Source organism: Lepidochelys kempii, chromosome 7 (assembly GCF_965140265.1).
Source record: "Lepidochelys kempii isolate rLepKem1 chromosome 7, rLepKem1.hap2, whole genome shotgun sequence".
NCBI lineage: Eukaryota > Metazoa > Chordata > Testudines > Cheloniidae > Lepidochelys > Lepidochelys kempii.
The window spans coordinates 56008731-56025437 of NC_133262.1; the positions used below are offsets into that span (position 1 = coordinate 56008731).

At 49.0% G+C, this 16707-nt stretch overlaps 1 protein-coding gene across 11 annotated transcripts in view; it reads left to right on the forward strand.

Annotated features, from left to right (window-relative positions):
• The window catches only part of PAX2 (paired box 2), a 133216-nt gene that overhangs the window by 6542 nt on the left and 109967 nt on the right, over positions 1-16707 (forward strand). For 7 of the 11 annotated variants that reach the window (XM_073352922.1, XM_073352927.1, XM_073352918.1 and 4 more), the window contains exons 1-3: positions 5915-6597; positions 10043-10211; positions 11353-11550. In XM_073352922.1, coding sequence (XP_073209023.1) covers positions 6555-6597; positions 10043-10211; positions 11353-11550 — 410 coding nt within the window. In that variant the 5' untranslated portion in view covers positions 5915-6554. Of the gene's footprint in view, positions 1-5914; positions 6598-10042; positions 10212-11352; positions 11551-16707 lie in introns of those variants that run through there. The other 4 variants (XM_073352919.1, XM_073352926.1, XM_073352923.1 and 1 more) reach the window with 3 other exon arrangements.

The following is a 16707-nucleotide window of genomic DNA, read 5'->3' on the forward strand; positions in this document are numbered from 1 at the left end:
TTGTCTGGGACAGCCGAGCAGCGTCCACCTCTCTCTCTCCCCGCACATACTTATAAGAAGCACCCTCCGTCCTCCCTATATCCCCAGGGGAAGGAGAAATGAACTAGGATTTCAAATATTTTGATATTCAGGGGAAATATAAGAGATCCGGCAGGGTTTTATCCCTACATCTCCAGATGCCACAGCTTTGGGACTGTGGGTATGCTGTCTGCCTCTGCATGCATGTTTGCTGTATGTATGTGCAGCAAGGGGTCTGTCTAGATGCATGCAAGTTTGCAATCTGTTTGCAGGTATGTCTGGTATCTGTAAACATTTCACCGTAGTCATGATAAGTACACACAAGATCACAGTCAGCACCCCTCTCACATGCATGTGGTGTCTGCATGCATGTTTGCCATCTGTTCGTGTGCGGGTGTATTGGTGGTGTGTTTGCATGAAAGTTTGCAGTCCATCTGCGTGCATGCACCGTGACGAAGTGCACACATGCATGAATATTTACAGTCCGTCTGTGCACACGTATGTTTGGTGGTGTATGTGCATGGTGCTATTGTCTGCAGACTCTATGTTGATGGACGTTTGCAGCCTGTGTGTCTGTCTGCGCGTTGGCGGTGTGCCTGCATGCATGTATCTCTGCTCTCTAGATGCACGCTCAGTAGGGGGTTATATCCATGCACGCAAGTTTGCACTAAGGCTGTCCGTATGTCCATGGCCTGGGAGGCTACTTGCTGTGTTTTTTCAGCCCTGGCCAGGGTCTGCCTCCAGCTCTGGCCGGCCCAGTGCGTTAAGAGGTGGCTTTGTTGCAGAAGTGTCTCTCCACAATGTTGGCTCCCCCCACCCCCGCCCAATGAGGCTGTAAAAGGTCTCCGGCTTGTCTCGTTTTTGTGGCAAACGCTCTCTTGTAAAGAGGAGAGGTTAAAGTGTCGGTTACTGAATAAAAAGCAGCACACGTGGGCTATTACCATTCAGGGCAAACAAATGCAGAGAGGGGAAAGCCAACGGTAGCAGCGGCAGGCAGAGCAAAGGAGCAGAGCAAAGCCCCTTCCTTCCTTTTCTGCCCAGTGCCAGGATGCCCAAGGAGCCTGTCCCCCAGACATGGAACCCACCCATGAGTCACAAAAGAGAGAAAGAGAGAGGGGGTCTTAGATGGGAGGGGGGAAGAAAAAGAAAGAAAGTAGCTTTAGGGGGAATGTGCTGTGGAGTGTGAAATTGCAGCCCATGGTGCTCCATATTGTACCAGAAGCTCTCCAAAAAACTCATCCTCCAACGTGACCAGAGGTGCTTAGAGAGAGGGGGGCTCGGAGACACACGGGGGAAGGGCCGAGACAAATATTGGGCGTTTTTAATTGTTCGTTTGAAGCTAACATTATTTCAAAAGGGAAGGGGAAAAAGCAGTGGCCTCTTGTCTCCCCGATGCATCGATTTCGGGGTCTGAATGAGAGAGCGCCAGGGACTTTAACCAGCACCCCCCCCATTCCTTTCCCAGGGCCCCTTCTCTGCTCCAGCTCCCCTGAAGTCCGGAGTCCTCCCTTTGAGCCGCCCTTAAATTTCGGAATTTCTTGAATGCAATCCTCTCCCTACCCCCACTCCCCCCCAAAAAAACCCCCCGAGGGCAGCTCCCTAGTTGCGTTGTTGCAAAGAAAGAGGAGAAAGCAGATAAACGAAAAGTTTTGGGTTTGGGAGTTCTCACACACCCCTCCCCAGCGTGTGTGAGGGGGATACGGGCCGGCGTGGGGGGTATCAAGGACAGATCCAAGGTGTATCCCCATCCCTACCCCTCTCAAATCAGACTCTAACTCGGGGGATCAAATCCAAGTAGCCACACAATGGTTCCATAAACCCTCAAACACTTCACCTTGAGGCAACCCCCTTCCTCCAAATTGACTCTCTCCCCAGAAGAAACCTACAGGATCGGGTTTTCTTCTTCCTTGGGAATAAGGTTCTTGACCCTCCTTTTCCCACTTGGGGTGAAAGGAGTTTGCAGAGTTTGGGAAGGGAGGGAGGGTAGTCAGGGTGGATTTTAATGTAAAATCATAAAGCGTGTGTGTGCGTAGGCCCCCCGAAATAAACCATCTAACAACGAAGGGTATTTACAATGACTCATTTCACAAGCCTGCAAAAACAAAAGTTGATTTTGTGGCGCTCGGGAGTTCGCAACATTTTTCGATAACATAAATATGAGAATTGTCCCCACAACAAGCCGATTCCGTAGCAGTAGATTCGGCGCCTTTCCAACCCTAGAGCCGTATATACAACGACGAGACAACATGGGTGCGGGCTATGGGTTTGGATGTAAGGATCCCAGTCAAAACTATTTTTTAAAATAGGCCCGAATCCTCAAGAGAACTGGACAAAAAGGCTCGGGTCATGAGTCCCACCCTCCTCGCTTTCAGATTCGCAAATCGCTTCCGCTCCCCACTTTTGCGGGACGGGGAAGAAGCGGTTGTCTAAACTAACGTTTCATTAACTCCCTTCCAAGAGAGACTACAAACCTGCCACCCTTGAGGAACAGCCCCAGAGCATTCAGCGAGAATTTTAGGGGAGCTGAGCAGGGCATTGGGGGGTGTGCGGGAAGGGGGGGGATGAGTGGGATCAATGGGAAAGATTTGGGCTTGATCAGTCGGCGAAAAGCAGCTAATGAAGCAAATCCAAAGATCGGTATCACTTCAACTCCTCCAAAAGTTTATTTTTCTTGAAATTTCCGCAGAGAGGCGGTCGCCTCTTTTGAAGTGTAAATGTTTCTAGCTGGGGGGGGGGGTTGGGTTAGGGGAAGGGGAGAGACTCTCTTTGGAATAAAAAAAAAAGAAAGAAAGAGACAGAAAGGTTCATTTAAAGTCGGACGGGGAAAAGCACCCAACCCTGACTGAATGGGAGCCCGGTTTGGGGGGGGTTTCACCTAAAAAGAAGAGTGGGAGCTCTCAACAGACCCTACAGTTCTGCATTGTTCCTGATCTCGAATTATTAAACGTGCGCGGGGAATATTCTCATAGATCCTCGTGGATATTCCCCCCCTCCCCCCGCAAATAGAAATTGTTCTGTGGATTTGAATGTTGACAAAGCAATTCTTCCAGGAAGCCGGGGGAGGGAAGGGGCACCAGGTGACGATGCGATATGGGCAGGGGTGTGTGTGGGGGGGGAGAGCTCTCTGAGATTATCTCCTCCCCTCTTGGGGAAGCAAAAGACTTCCTTGTCCAGATGGGAAAATTGACCCGATTTAACTGGATCAAACACTGGTTTCGTTAAACTGGGCGAGCCGCTGGCGCCGACGCGGCTCCGGAGTCATTGCTGGTTCCTGGACCCCTTTCTTAATGCGGGGACTGTAGTAGGGGAACAAGGTCAAAGTGACAACTCCCGCAGGCTCGGGGGGAAATTCGTCTGCTCCCCCCCCCGCCCCACCCGAGGAAAGTTGCTGTGTCCTTAACACACAGCCAGGAGTGATAACGCCCCAAGAGCATCTGCGTCGCGGAAGCTCCCACAAAGGACTCTCCGAAACGCTAATGTCCCACAGCAGCGGAGGCCTTTGGGGCGCGGTGATCAAGGAAAGGAGCTATCAGACAGGGAGGCAGCGGGCTAAAACTAGGACAGTTACTGGGTCTCCCAGTCCCCAATGCAAACCGAAGTTATTGGAGGGGGGAAGAGTTCATGGCAAATGTCTTTGTAATTGTGTGTTTATCAGTCTCCCTCCCTCCACCCCTTTCCCTTTCCTTCTGCCCAGCGCTGGCCGGTGAGTGTCAGAGGTTTGTCAGCCATTTGCTAATATTTGCTGCGGCTACTGGGTGGCAGATTAAGTTCAAATCCGGTTAGTCTGAAACTTTTCCCCTGCGATAGAAGTTGATGTGTATCAATTTGGAGCCGTAGAGAAAAAGCAAACCGGAGAGCGCCATCTACAGGCAGTGGGAGGGAAAGGAACGCCCTCCCCCTTCCCGCACACCTTACACGCGGGTTGATTCTGGGCAGCGAGGCCCGCTTCACCTGCAGCCGTCCAGTCCTGAACGCTGCCCCCTTCCTCCTCCCTGCCCGCCTCCCCCACATGCTCCGTGCTTGAGCGGGGAAAGGATTCCTCTTTGATCTACCACCTCAGCAGGGCGAGTGGAGAAAGGCAGCTAGCAAAGTAGGAGGCAATGAAAAGAGGGGAGGTTTAGGATGGATGGCAGGGGTGGGGGTTCAGCATGGGGAGGAGTGAGTTTGCCGGTGGCAGACTAGGGCTATGTGAGCTGCAGAGGGGAGAAATGAATTCTCCAGAAAGGGGCACAGATGCCCCCCTCCCCCAAACCAGAAGCAATAATGCTCAGTACGGAGTATTTCCCTACGCACACACAGGGGCTCTGAACCAGAACCTCTCACAAGCCTCTTCCAAACTTTGCACCTGGTGGAAATTCAGTCCTGGGATTTTTCTCCAAAAATCAGGGAGGGAAATCACAGTCATGCCGGGCTTGATAACAATAATAATGAGCATTCATAAAAATTAGCATTAATTGTAGCAGCAATAATAATTATTATTACCGATCCGACTACAAATACTCCAAACCCCCCATTAAAACAGAAGAAAAAAGTAGCCTTCGGAGGGGGTGTTTGGATATTTTGGATTCCGCTGGTTTAACCTTTTTCTTTCTTTTTTTTTTAAATGTACACACTGGAAAGAGGTATTGTTGTCTTTCTCTGCATTTAACCATATATAGTGTCGGAAAGATTTTTAAATCAGGCTTTGCAAACTCAGGGGAAAGAGAGAGATAAAACATCAGCTGAAGTGCCAACATGATTTATGAGACGGTGGAAAATATTTCATAAAGATCTCTGGGAGATTCTTTACTTAACCAGTTAGAAAACAAAGGGGGTATTTTGTGACAGATAAGCAAAGGGGTGGGGAAGGAGGGACCAAGAAAGGAAGAGGGGAAACGAACAGCGTTTCATATGATGATAATAAACACATATGGAAACAAACATTGAGCTCACTGCAAATTGCCCCATTTTCACGTGTGTGAATTTATTTATCCCGAGGTAGGCGTTTCTCTTCTGCTCTCTTGTTAGGTCAAAGCCGTCTCTTTTACTTCTCGACCCGTTTCCGAAATACTTTGTAAATCCTCTGCCTGAAAGGAAAAAAAAATAAACAAATAGTGGGGTGGGGGGAGACCCGGGATTGTTTTATTTTCCTTATTTTGAGACGCGCGCGCGCAAAACCAGAGAAACTTTGTAACCCCCGGATTTGTCATCTCCCAGTCCCAAATATGCCACTTCAAAGCGATACTACAGCAGGTTTTTTTTGTGGGTTTGTGTGTGTGTGTGTGGTTTTTTTGAAGTTAAACACCGAGAAAGCTTTGATGTGGATCAAATCCCAGCCGCTTCAGCTCGAGAGATCTCCTGGATCCGGAAGGCGGAAAGCACTTTCATCGGCGGGTGAGGGTGCAAAAAAAAAAAAGAAAAGAAAAGAAAAAAGAAAAAGAAAGAAAGAAAGAAAAAAGAAAAAGAAAAAAGGCCGATGAAACTGACAAGCGCCGTGTATGCGTGGGGGAGAGAATGTGCTTAAATAGGGGAGTTGGAGGCGCCGGAAACAAAGCAGGGAATCAGGCAGTTTAAGCTCAGCGCACCCTCCCGTGTCCCCTCAATTTCTGATCCCCGTCCCCGCTGCAGCCCTTATCTGGAGTTTGTCTTATCCGCGAGTTTCGTTTTTCTCTGTAGTTTTGTCCCCCCCTCCCCGCCCCCCAGCGCCCCGGCACTCCCCCCTCCCCCTCTCCTCTGCCCGAGTGACAGAAGCACGGACCTCCTCGCCCGGGCTCCGTCTCCGCGCGCTGGCGAATCAGAGAGTGTTGGAATCTATTGCCTTTGTCTGACAAGTCATCCATCTCCCGGCAAAGGGGGAGGGCGAGGAGGGGTGGGGGTGGGGGGTGGGGGGGGAGAGATCTGGAGGGGGCTTTGCAGCTTTTAGAGAGACACACGCGGGGAGAGGAGGCTCCATTCTCCAGCCAAAGCTCCTCGCAAACACATCCCACCTTGCCAGAAAGTCTGCCAGGAGCGGGACCCTCTGCCTGGGGAGCAGAAGGAGGCGAGGGGACGCAGGGAGGGGGCTGCCGGTGCTCAGAGATCCCGGGGATTTCTACTCCACTTTGAACTTAAATGAACTAGCCCCAGACTTGGCGGAGGAAGAGGAAGGAAGCCGCATCATCCTCTGCCGCTGCTGCTTCACCACCACCATCATCATCCTCACCTTGCTTCAGACGCGCCCAAGCCTCCAGCCCCTTGCTGACCCGGCTGCCAGGGATGATCTGACCCGAGCGCTCCAGCCATGACATCCACCTGCCCCCCGGCCGCTGCCTCTCGCTGCCCGCTGGGACCCTGCTGACCAGAACCATCAGGCTCCGCTTGCTCTGCCCCAGCTCGAGCCAGCTCCCCGTCCACGGCCCCCGGAAAGTTCTCCGCTCCCCGGGCAGGGCCGAGCGCCCGCCCCCCGCCTCCCCTCGCCCTGCTGGCTGCTTTTTTGTTTTCTCCCCTAAGTCTTGAAGTTGAGTTTTAGAGGCGACACGGCGGCTTCAGCCGACTTCTTCCCCTTCCTTTGCCTCCCCATGGATATGCACTGCAAGGCAGACCCCTTCTCAGCAATGCACCGTGAGTACCGGAGCCCAGCTCCTTCTCCTGCATCCCTCCATGCCTCCTTCCCCAACCCTTCTTCCTCACCTGATCCTCTTTCCAGGCCATCCTCCCAGCCGTCTGCCGCCTCCCCCAGCCAAGGTGGGCTCCGAAACCCCTGCCTTGCTTTGCCGTCACCGGCCACAGATGCTCCCTATCTCCTTCGGGGCTAAGATCCCCACCAAAGGGGATCCCGGAGCCTGGGAACCCCCCAAACTTACTGGAGGGAATTAGTGTGTGTGTGAACGGGAACAACAACAACAACAAAATCAGGTCTTGCTCCAAATCCACTTTGCAAATTTGTGCCTCCGAGGGGGAGTAGTTGATTCCGACGCGTGTGTCCACTTGTATTTTCGATCGTTTATATTTTATTCTGCGACGTGGGTCAAAGCTTTATTTTTTAAAATTTTAATACATATATATGTGTGGAACCACAGTTCTCCCTGCCATTTTTTGTTCTTTAAACTGAAGAGGGGGTAAATGTCATTTTTAAATGACTGGGAAGGTGATTGTTTGTTTTAAGGATGAATTAGAGGAAGAAAGAGGACAATTATATTGTTTGGAAATCCGGCATTTTCGAGGGTTATTAAGAAGTCACAATCCCCCTCTTTTTCTTTTTAATTTATTTATTTACCAGATCCCTCGGGTGCATTTTAAATGCATTATTGACATACAAGAAAGTGGATTTCTGATATGTTTTCAGTCTAGAATCTCATTTCAATCAAAGGAGGGGGGAAAGGAAAAAACAACAACCCATGACAATTATTGTAATAATGAAATTGCAATTCATTTGAGCTAACCGCAGGCAGGGAAAATAATTCAGGGATTTAAAAAGACAGAAGTAAAAATAAAAATCTGAGCTAGAGACCATACTGAGTCAGGAAATGAATAATTAAGAACAATTTGTAACTTTCCACGGCGAAACTTTTCAAGACGCTGCCCTGCCAGCTGTTAAAAATAACCCAATATTTAAAGGATACACAGTACAATATCTGGGGTTTTAAAAAATGATTTGCAAGAAGAAAAAGAGCAAACATATAAAGCCCACGAAGAGGGTTGGATGCACCTTTATTTCTTTTTCAAAATTGCTTCTTTCTGAGCGATTTTGTTAGGGGAAAAAAATATTGTTTCCCAAGTATATTCACTGAAAATACGCCCAGCGTTTGGAAATATTTTGTTTGCACGGCGGCGGCTTTCTTTTTAATTGATTGCAATACCTTTGCATTTAATTTAATTTGGAAAATGTATTTAATCGATAAAAATATTTCACAACCCAGCGGATGATTTAAAGAAAACCCAGGCAGATCTGGGAACGTTTTATTTTTGCTGCCGAATTTTGAAAAGAAAGCGTGATTCAGTTTGGGCCCTATATATAATCCGTATATGAGCGGGCAATTATAACACACATAAGCGCTGATTTCCTCACGCGCTCACACATATATACAGACTCCAGACTGTGTTCTGTTCAAAGGGACAGATGTGTGTGTATATAGAGAGAGAAAATAAGGTTTGAAAGGGACCGATCTAAACTAAAACAAGCCCGGGGATGGGGGGAACCACTGGGTGCAATAATTTGAATTATTAATTTTTTAATCTTTTTTGCATCTGCTGCCTTTTAATATTCTGTAATGCGAGTTATCCAAGGTGCCTTGAATTATTTATCAGCGAGGTGTGGAAGAAACGGCTGGCTTGTAACTTTAGAGGCAACATGTGCAAAAGGTGGTCTGGACGCATGGAGACAAAACCCACCCGCACCATTCCTGAAAGACCCAAAGGATCCCGGAGGTGGAGGGCAGGAAGAAATGCCCCACTACCACCACCCAATAATCCCAAGTATTTTTTTTTTCACAAAGGGGTTTTAAAAAAATCTAATCGGGCCGAAAAGAGCGGTCTAAAGAAACCATCCCGGGGTTAGGCTCATGGCATTTTGGAGGGTGTTTCTTGGGTGTTGATGGGGGGCACGGGGGGGCGGTTGTGAGAGATGAAAAAACTCTGTTTGTGAAGAAGGACTTGGATCGATCGCAGGGCAATGAGAGTTCCCACTAAGTTCAGAGCCAATGAGTCAGTGTCAAAAGCAGGAGAGAAAAAAAACCCAGCAAAAATACAAACAGATCATTTTTCAGCCAACTGCAAAACCAGCTGAAGATCTCTGCAGCAGGTTAGCTCTGGGTGAAAGGAAGGCTCTAAACACAGTAGACACACACTCCCCAGTTCTATCGCTACAGACACCCAGGGATCGCGGCAAATGAAGATATACCTTCTCTAAATATTTATGGGCACACACACATATCCACGAATGCGCATTTGGACCTCTCGCGCACACACTTAGGTGCGAGCGTCACAAAGACAGCTCGTATTTTGCAAATATCCGAATGAAGAGATTTCCTCATTCCTGGCAGCCGCTTCCTGCCTGAAACATTTAGCAGGTGCAAAGCCCCATCCTTCCCGTATTCATCCAAATGATTACTGAAAAAAGGCAACTCGGGCACCCCATGGAAGACCGAGCTGGGTTTTTTTCTGAAGAGGGGCGAATGGGGAATTTTTATTTCCCCTTGAACAGAATCCTTGTTTAAAAAAAAAATCAAGGCGAGTTTTTTTTTCTGGCGGATTTTCCCCCCCTAAAAGACCGAAAGCTTATGAGAGAGAGAGAGAGAGAGAGAGAGAGAGAGAGAGAGAGAGAGAGAGAGGTTTTGTTTATATAAACTGTAATCGTTTGCGGGACACAAAGACTTCTTTCTTTCTTTCTTTCTTTCTTTCTTTCTTTCTTTCTTTCTTTCTTTCTTTCTTTCTTTCTTTCTTTCTTTCTTTCTTTCTTTCTTTCCCTTTCACCTTTAATTCAGAGCTATCCGAAAATAAATGGAGAAAACGAGCTATACCAGGTAAAAATTCTCCGGGGTGAGGGGTGCGGAAATAAAAGCAGCAGGCAATGTGATAGAAAATCATGGCACGGGAATGAAGTGAGAGGGGAAGGAGCCGCTGCAGGAAGAGGGCTCTGCCTGGAGCCTCTAGAAGGGAAACTCAAGCGTTTGGGAGAAAATCTCTTCCCAACTCGCCGAACCGGCACGAGCCTGGGGATCTATGCTCGTCCCCAGAATAATGACCCTGACATTCTGCTGCTCCATCAGAGATCCTGGGAATAAAGGGGCACAATCGCCGCAGGAAAGTAGCTGGGTGTGTGGAGAGAGGAAAGTGACATTCGTAGGAAATTCACTCCTCTGGGTTAGGGTGTGTTTAAGAGTCTTTCTTTCTTGCTTGCTTGCTTTCTTGCTTTCTTTCTTGTCCTTCCCCACACCCTTCTCCCCCTCCATCGCCTCCATTCATAGCTAGTCACTGGAGATGTTGCCCGCGGGTCGCTAACTATCCCCGACTAACGGTCTGTTTCTGGGGTGCGTGGGTTGTTGTGTTTTTTATTCTCTCTCCCCAGCAGGGCATGGGGGAGTGAACCAGCTCGGGGGGGTGTTTGTGAACGGCAGGCCCCTACCTGACGTGGTGAGACAAAGGATAGTCGAGCTGGCTCACCAGGGAGTGCGACCCTGTGACATCTCCAGGCAGCTGCGGGTCAGCCACGGTTGTGTCAGCAAGATCTTGGGCAGGTAAGGCTCGGGCGAGCAGCGGGTGCATCCCCTCCCCTCCTCCAAACTGCCTCCTCTCCCGTCCCCTTGGGTCCCCCTCTGCGCCCCCAGGTTGTCACGCAGCCCGAAAGGGGAGAAGAGCAATTTGCAGGACAAACAGCCCCCCTCCCCACCCCCAGCCACCTCTCCCTCCCCTTTGCCTGGGAAATAACCTGAAGCAGGAACATTTTGTGAGTAGGAAAGAAAAGGGAAAAAATCCCCACCCCACCCCCACTCTGCCGAGCAGCCTTAAAAAAACGGTCGCAACCAAATTTGGTGTGAAATCTCCCGGGAGGCAGCTCGGGTGGGGGAACCTGCCTCAGCCCGGCCTTGGGGTTCAGGAAACAGGCTGCCTGTGCCGGAACCTCCCGGCCATCCTCCGACCTGCCCTTTGCACAAGCGGTGTCCAAACCGTGCCGAGCTAGTGGCCATGCGGGGACGTGGGGGTGCCAGGGCCAGAGATGAGCGGAGAGGGCGGGGAGCCCCGAAATCCCCGCTGCGCACCCAGGCCAAGCAAACCGCTCTCCGCCTCCTGCGGCACAGCCAGGCACTTCCAGCGGGGGAGAGAAAATATGAGGGCTGGGGTGAGAATGGGGGGGCCAGGGAAGGAGGAGAAAACATCAGCGAAAAGGGGGGGGGGTGAGCTCAGCGATCGGCTGTGTCCCTGGGCCCCTCACTGGCCCCCATCCCTCTGCATTTTATCCGGGGGGCGGTTTCCGTTTTGTTTCCCCATCGCTGGCTAGGCCTGGAGTTCGGGTGGAAAAAGGAGCCGCCTCCCTCCACCCCCCCCCCCCCCACAACACACCCCGCTGCCCAAGGGCACAGCCCCACCTCCCCTGCCCCCGGGCTCCCCAGCACACCCCGCTGCCGCACAAGGGCACAGCCCCACCTCCACTGTCCAGGTCCCCCCGCCCCAGGGCAGCCGCCCAGGAGGCAGGCAATGGCGCCCCAGGCCCCAGGCGGGGGAGGCTCCGCTCGGCAGCAAGGGCAGATAGAGTTGCGGGGCGCGGGGGCGGCGCGGGGCCGCGGGAGGACAGGGCATGGCAGCCGGTGGCCAGGTGCGGGTGAGCTCGGGCAGGGGAGCGCAGGCCCCGGGCACTGACCGCGCTCTGCTCTGGAGCAGGTATTACGAGACGGGCAGCATCAAGCCCGGCGTGATCGGCGGCTCCAAGCCCAAAGTGGCGACCCCCAAAGTAGTGGATAAAATCGCCGAGTACAAGAGACAAAACCCGACCATGTTCGCCTGGGAGATCCGGGACCGGCTCCTGGCCGAGGGCATCTGCGACAACGACACGGTGCCCAGCGTCTCCTCCATCAACAGGTAAGGGCGCCCCTCGGCCCGGCACCCAGCGCCCTGCCCCAGGGGCCGGCCAGGCGCTCGCTGCCCCCGGGCCAGTCCCCGCTCCTCTGCGCCCAGCCCGACCCACCTTTCCCACAGCTCCCCTCCCCCCACGGCCACTTCCCTTTTATGGCCCCCATAAAGCTCTCCCAGCCGGCAGCCAGCCAGTTCCTTTCGCCTACGGGTTACCCGGGCCGGGGGGCTCTAACATTCCCCCCTCCAAGGCACCCGCCGCCTCTGCGGCCCTGGAGTTCCCCGCTCCCCCAGGCCCGGGGTGACCGGGCTAGTCCCTGGAGGCAGCGCGCCCCATCCGTGCCCCTGCCCCCGCGGCGAACCCCCAGCCCGGGGCGTTCCGCTCCTGGGGCCTGCTGGTGCTGGAAGCCTGCTCGGAGACGGCGCGCGGGGGCGGCCGCCGGAGGGGACCGGCTGGGCAGGGAGCTGGGTGAAATGACTGGGTGAAAGTGCGCGTCGCGGGGTGTTGCATGGCAGGGCTGGGAGTGCGAGGGTAGGCACCTGGCAGGAGACTTCCTTCCTTCCTTCCTTCCGTCCTGCTTCTCCAGCGCTCTTTGCCTCGTGTCAATGGATGCCAGTGTTTTCAGTAATTAAGACTGTGAGATTAAAAGCGCCCATATCTAAAGACAATCACAGCCCGCACTCCTGAGCCATTAAACCACCAAATGTTTGTTTATCTTAAACAAACAGATTTAGCTTCCCAAATGCGAGGCTCCTTCCCCCCACCCCCAGGGGCAGCTGCTAAGCCAGCAAGGACGCCTCTTCCGAAGGCAGGGAAGAGCTCCACGAGGCGTCTAGCTGCTGTTTCGAACCTGCACAGATCACAGCCCCTTGCAGAAGTTTTGATTGCAGCGGGATGGATGTAAAACAAACCACCCACCCCTCCCCACCCCTTAGGGAAAGAATCCCTTCTTTGGTGGCAAAAAGGATATATTCCAGGTGACAAAATGGGGAATGCTGCAAGATGTTGTGATGCATATAATCATGTATAAACAACACACACATGCATGAGAGTCACACATTGGCATCACACAGGTAGACACTTACAGGCGCATATACAAATATCACACCGACCCAGGTAGAATAACACAAAGATACAAACACACACAAGACTGTAGGTACTTACCCACACATATGCCACACTATTAGAAATATTGGAACACATATAGTCAGGCACTTACAAAAACATACACATTTATGCACTCAGATACAAATACCACTCCAATAGAATAATATATATATAATAATATATATACAGTCTACACACTCACAAAAATACACACACTACATGGAGTATATATACACATACCTTAGAGACACATGCACACTGACCAGCATGGTAGTATCTGGTGAGTGCATACATGCATATGCCTGTATATTTACACTTAGGTGTAGCCAGGATGTTGAAAAACCCTGTATGTTCACACCAACATCAGGAAAAATAAACACTGGGGAAACACTACAGTATTTTTTGTCTTGTGCTATCCATGGGAGATTTATCAAAATAAGTCTGATAACCCAGGCAGCATATATATCCCAAATTCACATCCTATATAAACAGCTTTACATATTTTGCAAATGATATGGAATTATTCCACATCATCTTGAAAACAGCAGGTAGAATTAGCTGGTAGAATGTACCTTGGCTAAAGAAGATTCCCTCAGACACACAGTCTCTGTAATATACTGCTAGGCTACCCCAGGAAATTATCCCTGTGTGTGCCATCTGTATTAAAATGGTTATTAAGTTATGAACAGGGTAACATAATACTGATCGAGTAATTATACACCCTCCTAAAAAACCTCCAGGTCCCTGTTACTCTCTCAGTCAGGTATTGAAATAATAAGAGTTTGACATTCAGACACCTTACAAGGCAGCTGTGGAAGGACAGCCAGATATCCCTGAAAGGAATTAAGCCAATGCCCCAGAAGTCCAGAGGAAGGGTTTTAGGTTCTTTGAAGGAACAGCACATTCTTTCAGAGAGGAGCAAAGATGCAGTCTGCTTAGCTGGAACATGCATGCTGGGTTAACTAGCCAAAAGCAAATTGACATCCAATAGCCACTGAAGGCAGGGACTTGTAACCTATTTGGGAAGAGTAACACATTGCAGCGGGCCGCACGGTGTCGTATTCATGCGCAAGACCAGAGCCACATGCTTTCCAGGTCTAATCATACCTTTGCTGCTGATTTATTGTGCTGCCTTGATGTTACTGTGCCTTAGTTTCCTCGCTTCTAAAATGAAGATAATAATACTGACATATCTCAGAGGGGTCGGGGACATTGTTCATTAGCTAACTACAACTCTTTGGGGATGTATATTGATTTATAAATGGTAAATATTATTATATCAGATAGGCCCAACTGTGATGCCCCAATTCTCACCACTGTGATATTTCAGTGTGAGATTGCCAAGGAAGAATGGGATCTTTTCAGTTTCTGCTGATTAAGACTCTCTTCAATCTCTTTCATAATGCAGGCCCAACCTCCTTCTTGTTCACCTATTAACTTTGTGTGGGGCTCCCAGAATCCCAGACTTGCAAGGAAATGATTCCTTTAATGGCTGCGGACAATGATACAAAAAGCACCATTTTAGGATGTGTGCTGGGGAGGAACACAGCAGTGTGTTGTGAGAGAACCACAGCAGAACAGGAAATAGAAAGAATACAAGGGCCCAATCCTGCTGCCATTAACAATGCAAGTTTCACCATTCACTCAGTGGGAACAACACTGAGAAGATAGTAGAAAGAGACAGGACTGCGTTTACAATTAAAATGCAAATTCTCATTCTCTTCCATTGTCGAAACAAACATTTTGAAATAACCAGATCATGTAGACATCGCATATGTGTGATAAATTGCCGAGTCATGTGACAAACTGCATTTATCATGCACCTGTGTCCACCTCACCTGCTCTCTGATCACCAATTTGGCCCTCCCTGGATTTACTCTAACATTCCAACTCCCTGAGCGGCTTCAGACAGACGCCATTTCTTAAAACCAGCCTGACACAAAAAACATTTCATTTCCCCTGCAATGTGGAATTTACCCCCAAAACTGTATTGGCCCAAAGTCCACCGCGGGCAGTTTTCAGACGTGCACTAATGACAAGTTTAAAGTCCAGTGTCTAGGGGCTCTAGAAATTAGATCTTTGCAGAAATGGCAGAAGCCCGGTTTTCTAGCAGGAAATGAGAATAGCGTTTGTCTCTGGAAAGACCAAATATATTAGACTTTAAAGCCATGTGTGACATTTGTATGTATTAAAAAAAAGCTCTTCTAGGGCATTTTAAGAGGTTCTGAAAATGTACTAATTACATTTTGATTTTGCTCTTTCTGAATTCTGTACAGCTGGACTAAGACTAACAAAGGCACATGAGTTTCTAGGTGCAAGGATACAAAAAATAGTCAACGTGAAATTTTTAAAATCTTCCTAAAACCGTTTTAAATCGATTTTCTGTTAAATTTGTGGCACCTACAGAATACATGTTGGACTGTAAAAGTTTGATCAGCATGCATTTGGGACAACACTTATAACTCACTCTCGGCTGGGCCACTTGTGACTAACACGATCATCCCAAACTTGTGCCGATGTAACCCCTATGCTGCAACATTGTATTTTAGCTCTTCATACAGAGTATATTGAAAAACCTATCGTAACCCTCAAGACATCAGCAAAAATCATTTGCCTACCAGTTGGTGGTCTTCTGTTAACGGTGGCGAATAAATATACACAATGCATTAGTCAATGGACAAAATAGACTTCAATTGGTAGACTCAAGATGGGTGGTTGTCTAATATGGGAGATTTCCAGTACACATTTCATATATTAAATAATATAAATTAGTGCAGGTTTAATGTATTATATACCTATAAGTCAGATATTGTATATCTATCATTGAGAAGCAATTAAGTGGCATAAAGTTCTAATTCCAGCAACATAGCAAACAATGAATGTTGATCTCAAATGACTAGAGAGATTTTCCATTATCACATGGAAGCAGGCTGGTTATCTCTGATCACTTAAATATGGACTATTTAAATTGGGTTTGCGTCCGCATTGCTGTTAGCAGAACAGTGGCGTTTCTAGTATGAATTGGGGTGTCAGATATCACTTCCCACTGGGACGAGGCTATCTGATGTCAATAGGGGTGTTGGCTTTGTTTTGCTGCTCTTGGAGAACCTTAAGAACCCAGGTTGTGCATGTTATGATAACCCACTGAGATCTGTACGAGTTATGCTGTGTGCTTTAGTAGGAACAGCACATCATGGAACCATGTTCAGAGTTCCGTAGTTAAGGATTCAACCCCCAATCTATTCTAAGCATTATTTTTTTACCTACCTCTAACACTCAATATATTGTACAGTCTCCCAAGTGTGGACCCGGCCCACAGACAAAGTGCCCCTCCATTCCAGTACTGAGGTAGCTTTCAGTACTGTTAGATTTGCAGTTTGGGAGAAACAGGCATGATCCCTATCTGAGGAATGCAGGAGTCATAGGCTTGTGGAATAATATTATAGTCAGTTTGCATGCTTATGGTTACTCTTTGGACTGTGTGTTTCTCTGATTCGTATAGCAGGGTGTGCAGTTTGCTGGACATGATAAACCTCAGCTGGGTTGTCACATGCTAGGTGGCAGGATAAAGCTTTTTCAGTCCCTCCCAAGAATCTGTGTCCCTAGTATATGTTCACTTCTAGAATTATGTGATTGGTTTTGGAAAATGTTTTCTGTTACGTTATTTAATAATTGGCCAATGATTCCTAGTTAGTGTAGATCTTCACACTGCCTCCTTTTATGAGGTTCTTTTATAAATACAAATGGAAAGACAGACACTGATTCAGGTGATATCATCCCTGGAATTGTGTTTGTTGTATTGTGAAATATTGAGCATGTGGCTATAAACCATCAGTGTCCACAGGCAGCCTTGTCTAGCAATCGGAGCAGGGGATTTCATGTCTGGAGACTTTGATTCTCTTGCCGAAGCTGCCACTGACTCAATATGTAATCTTGGGGAATTCACTTCATCTCTCTGTTCATTAGTTTCACCCTCTGTAAAATGGAAATGAGATACTTAGTTTCCTTTGTAAGCCACTGTTGAGCAGTCTTTGCCTAAAAGATCCCATATACCTCAA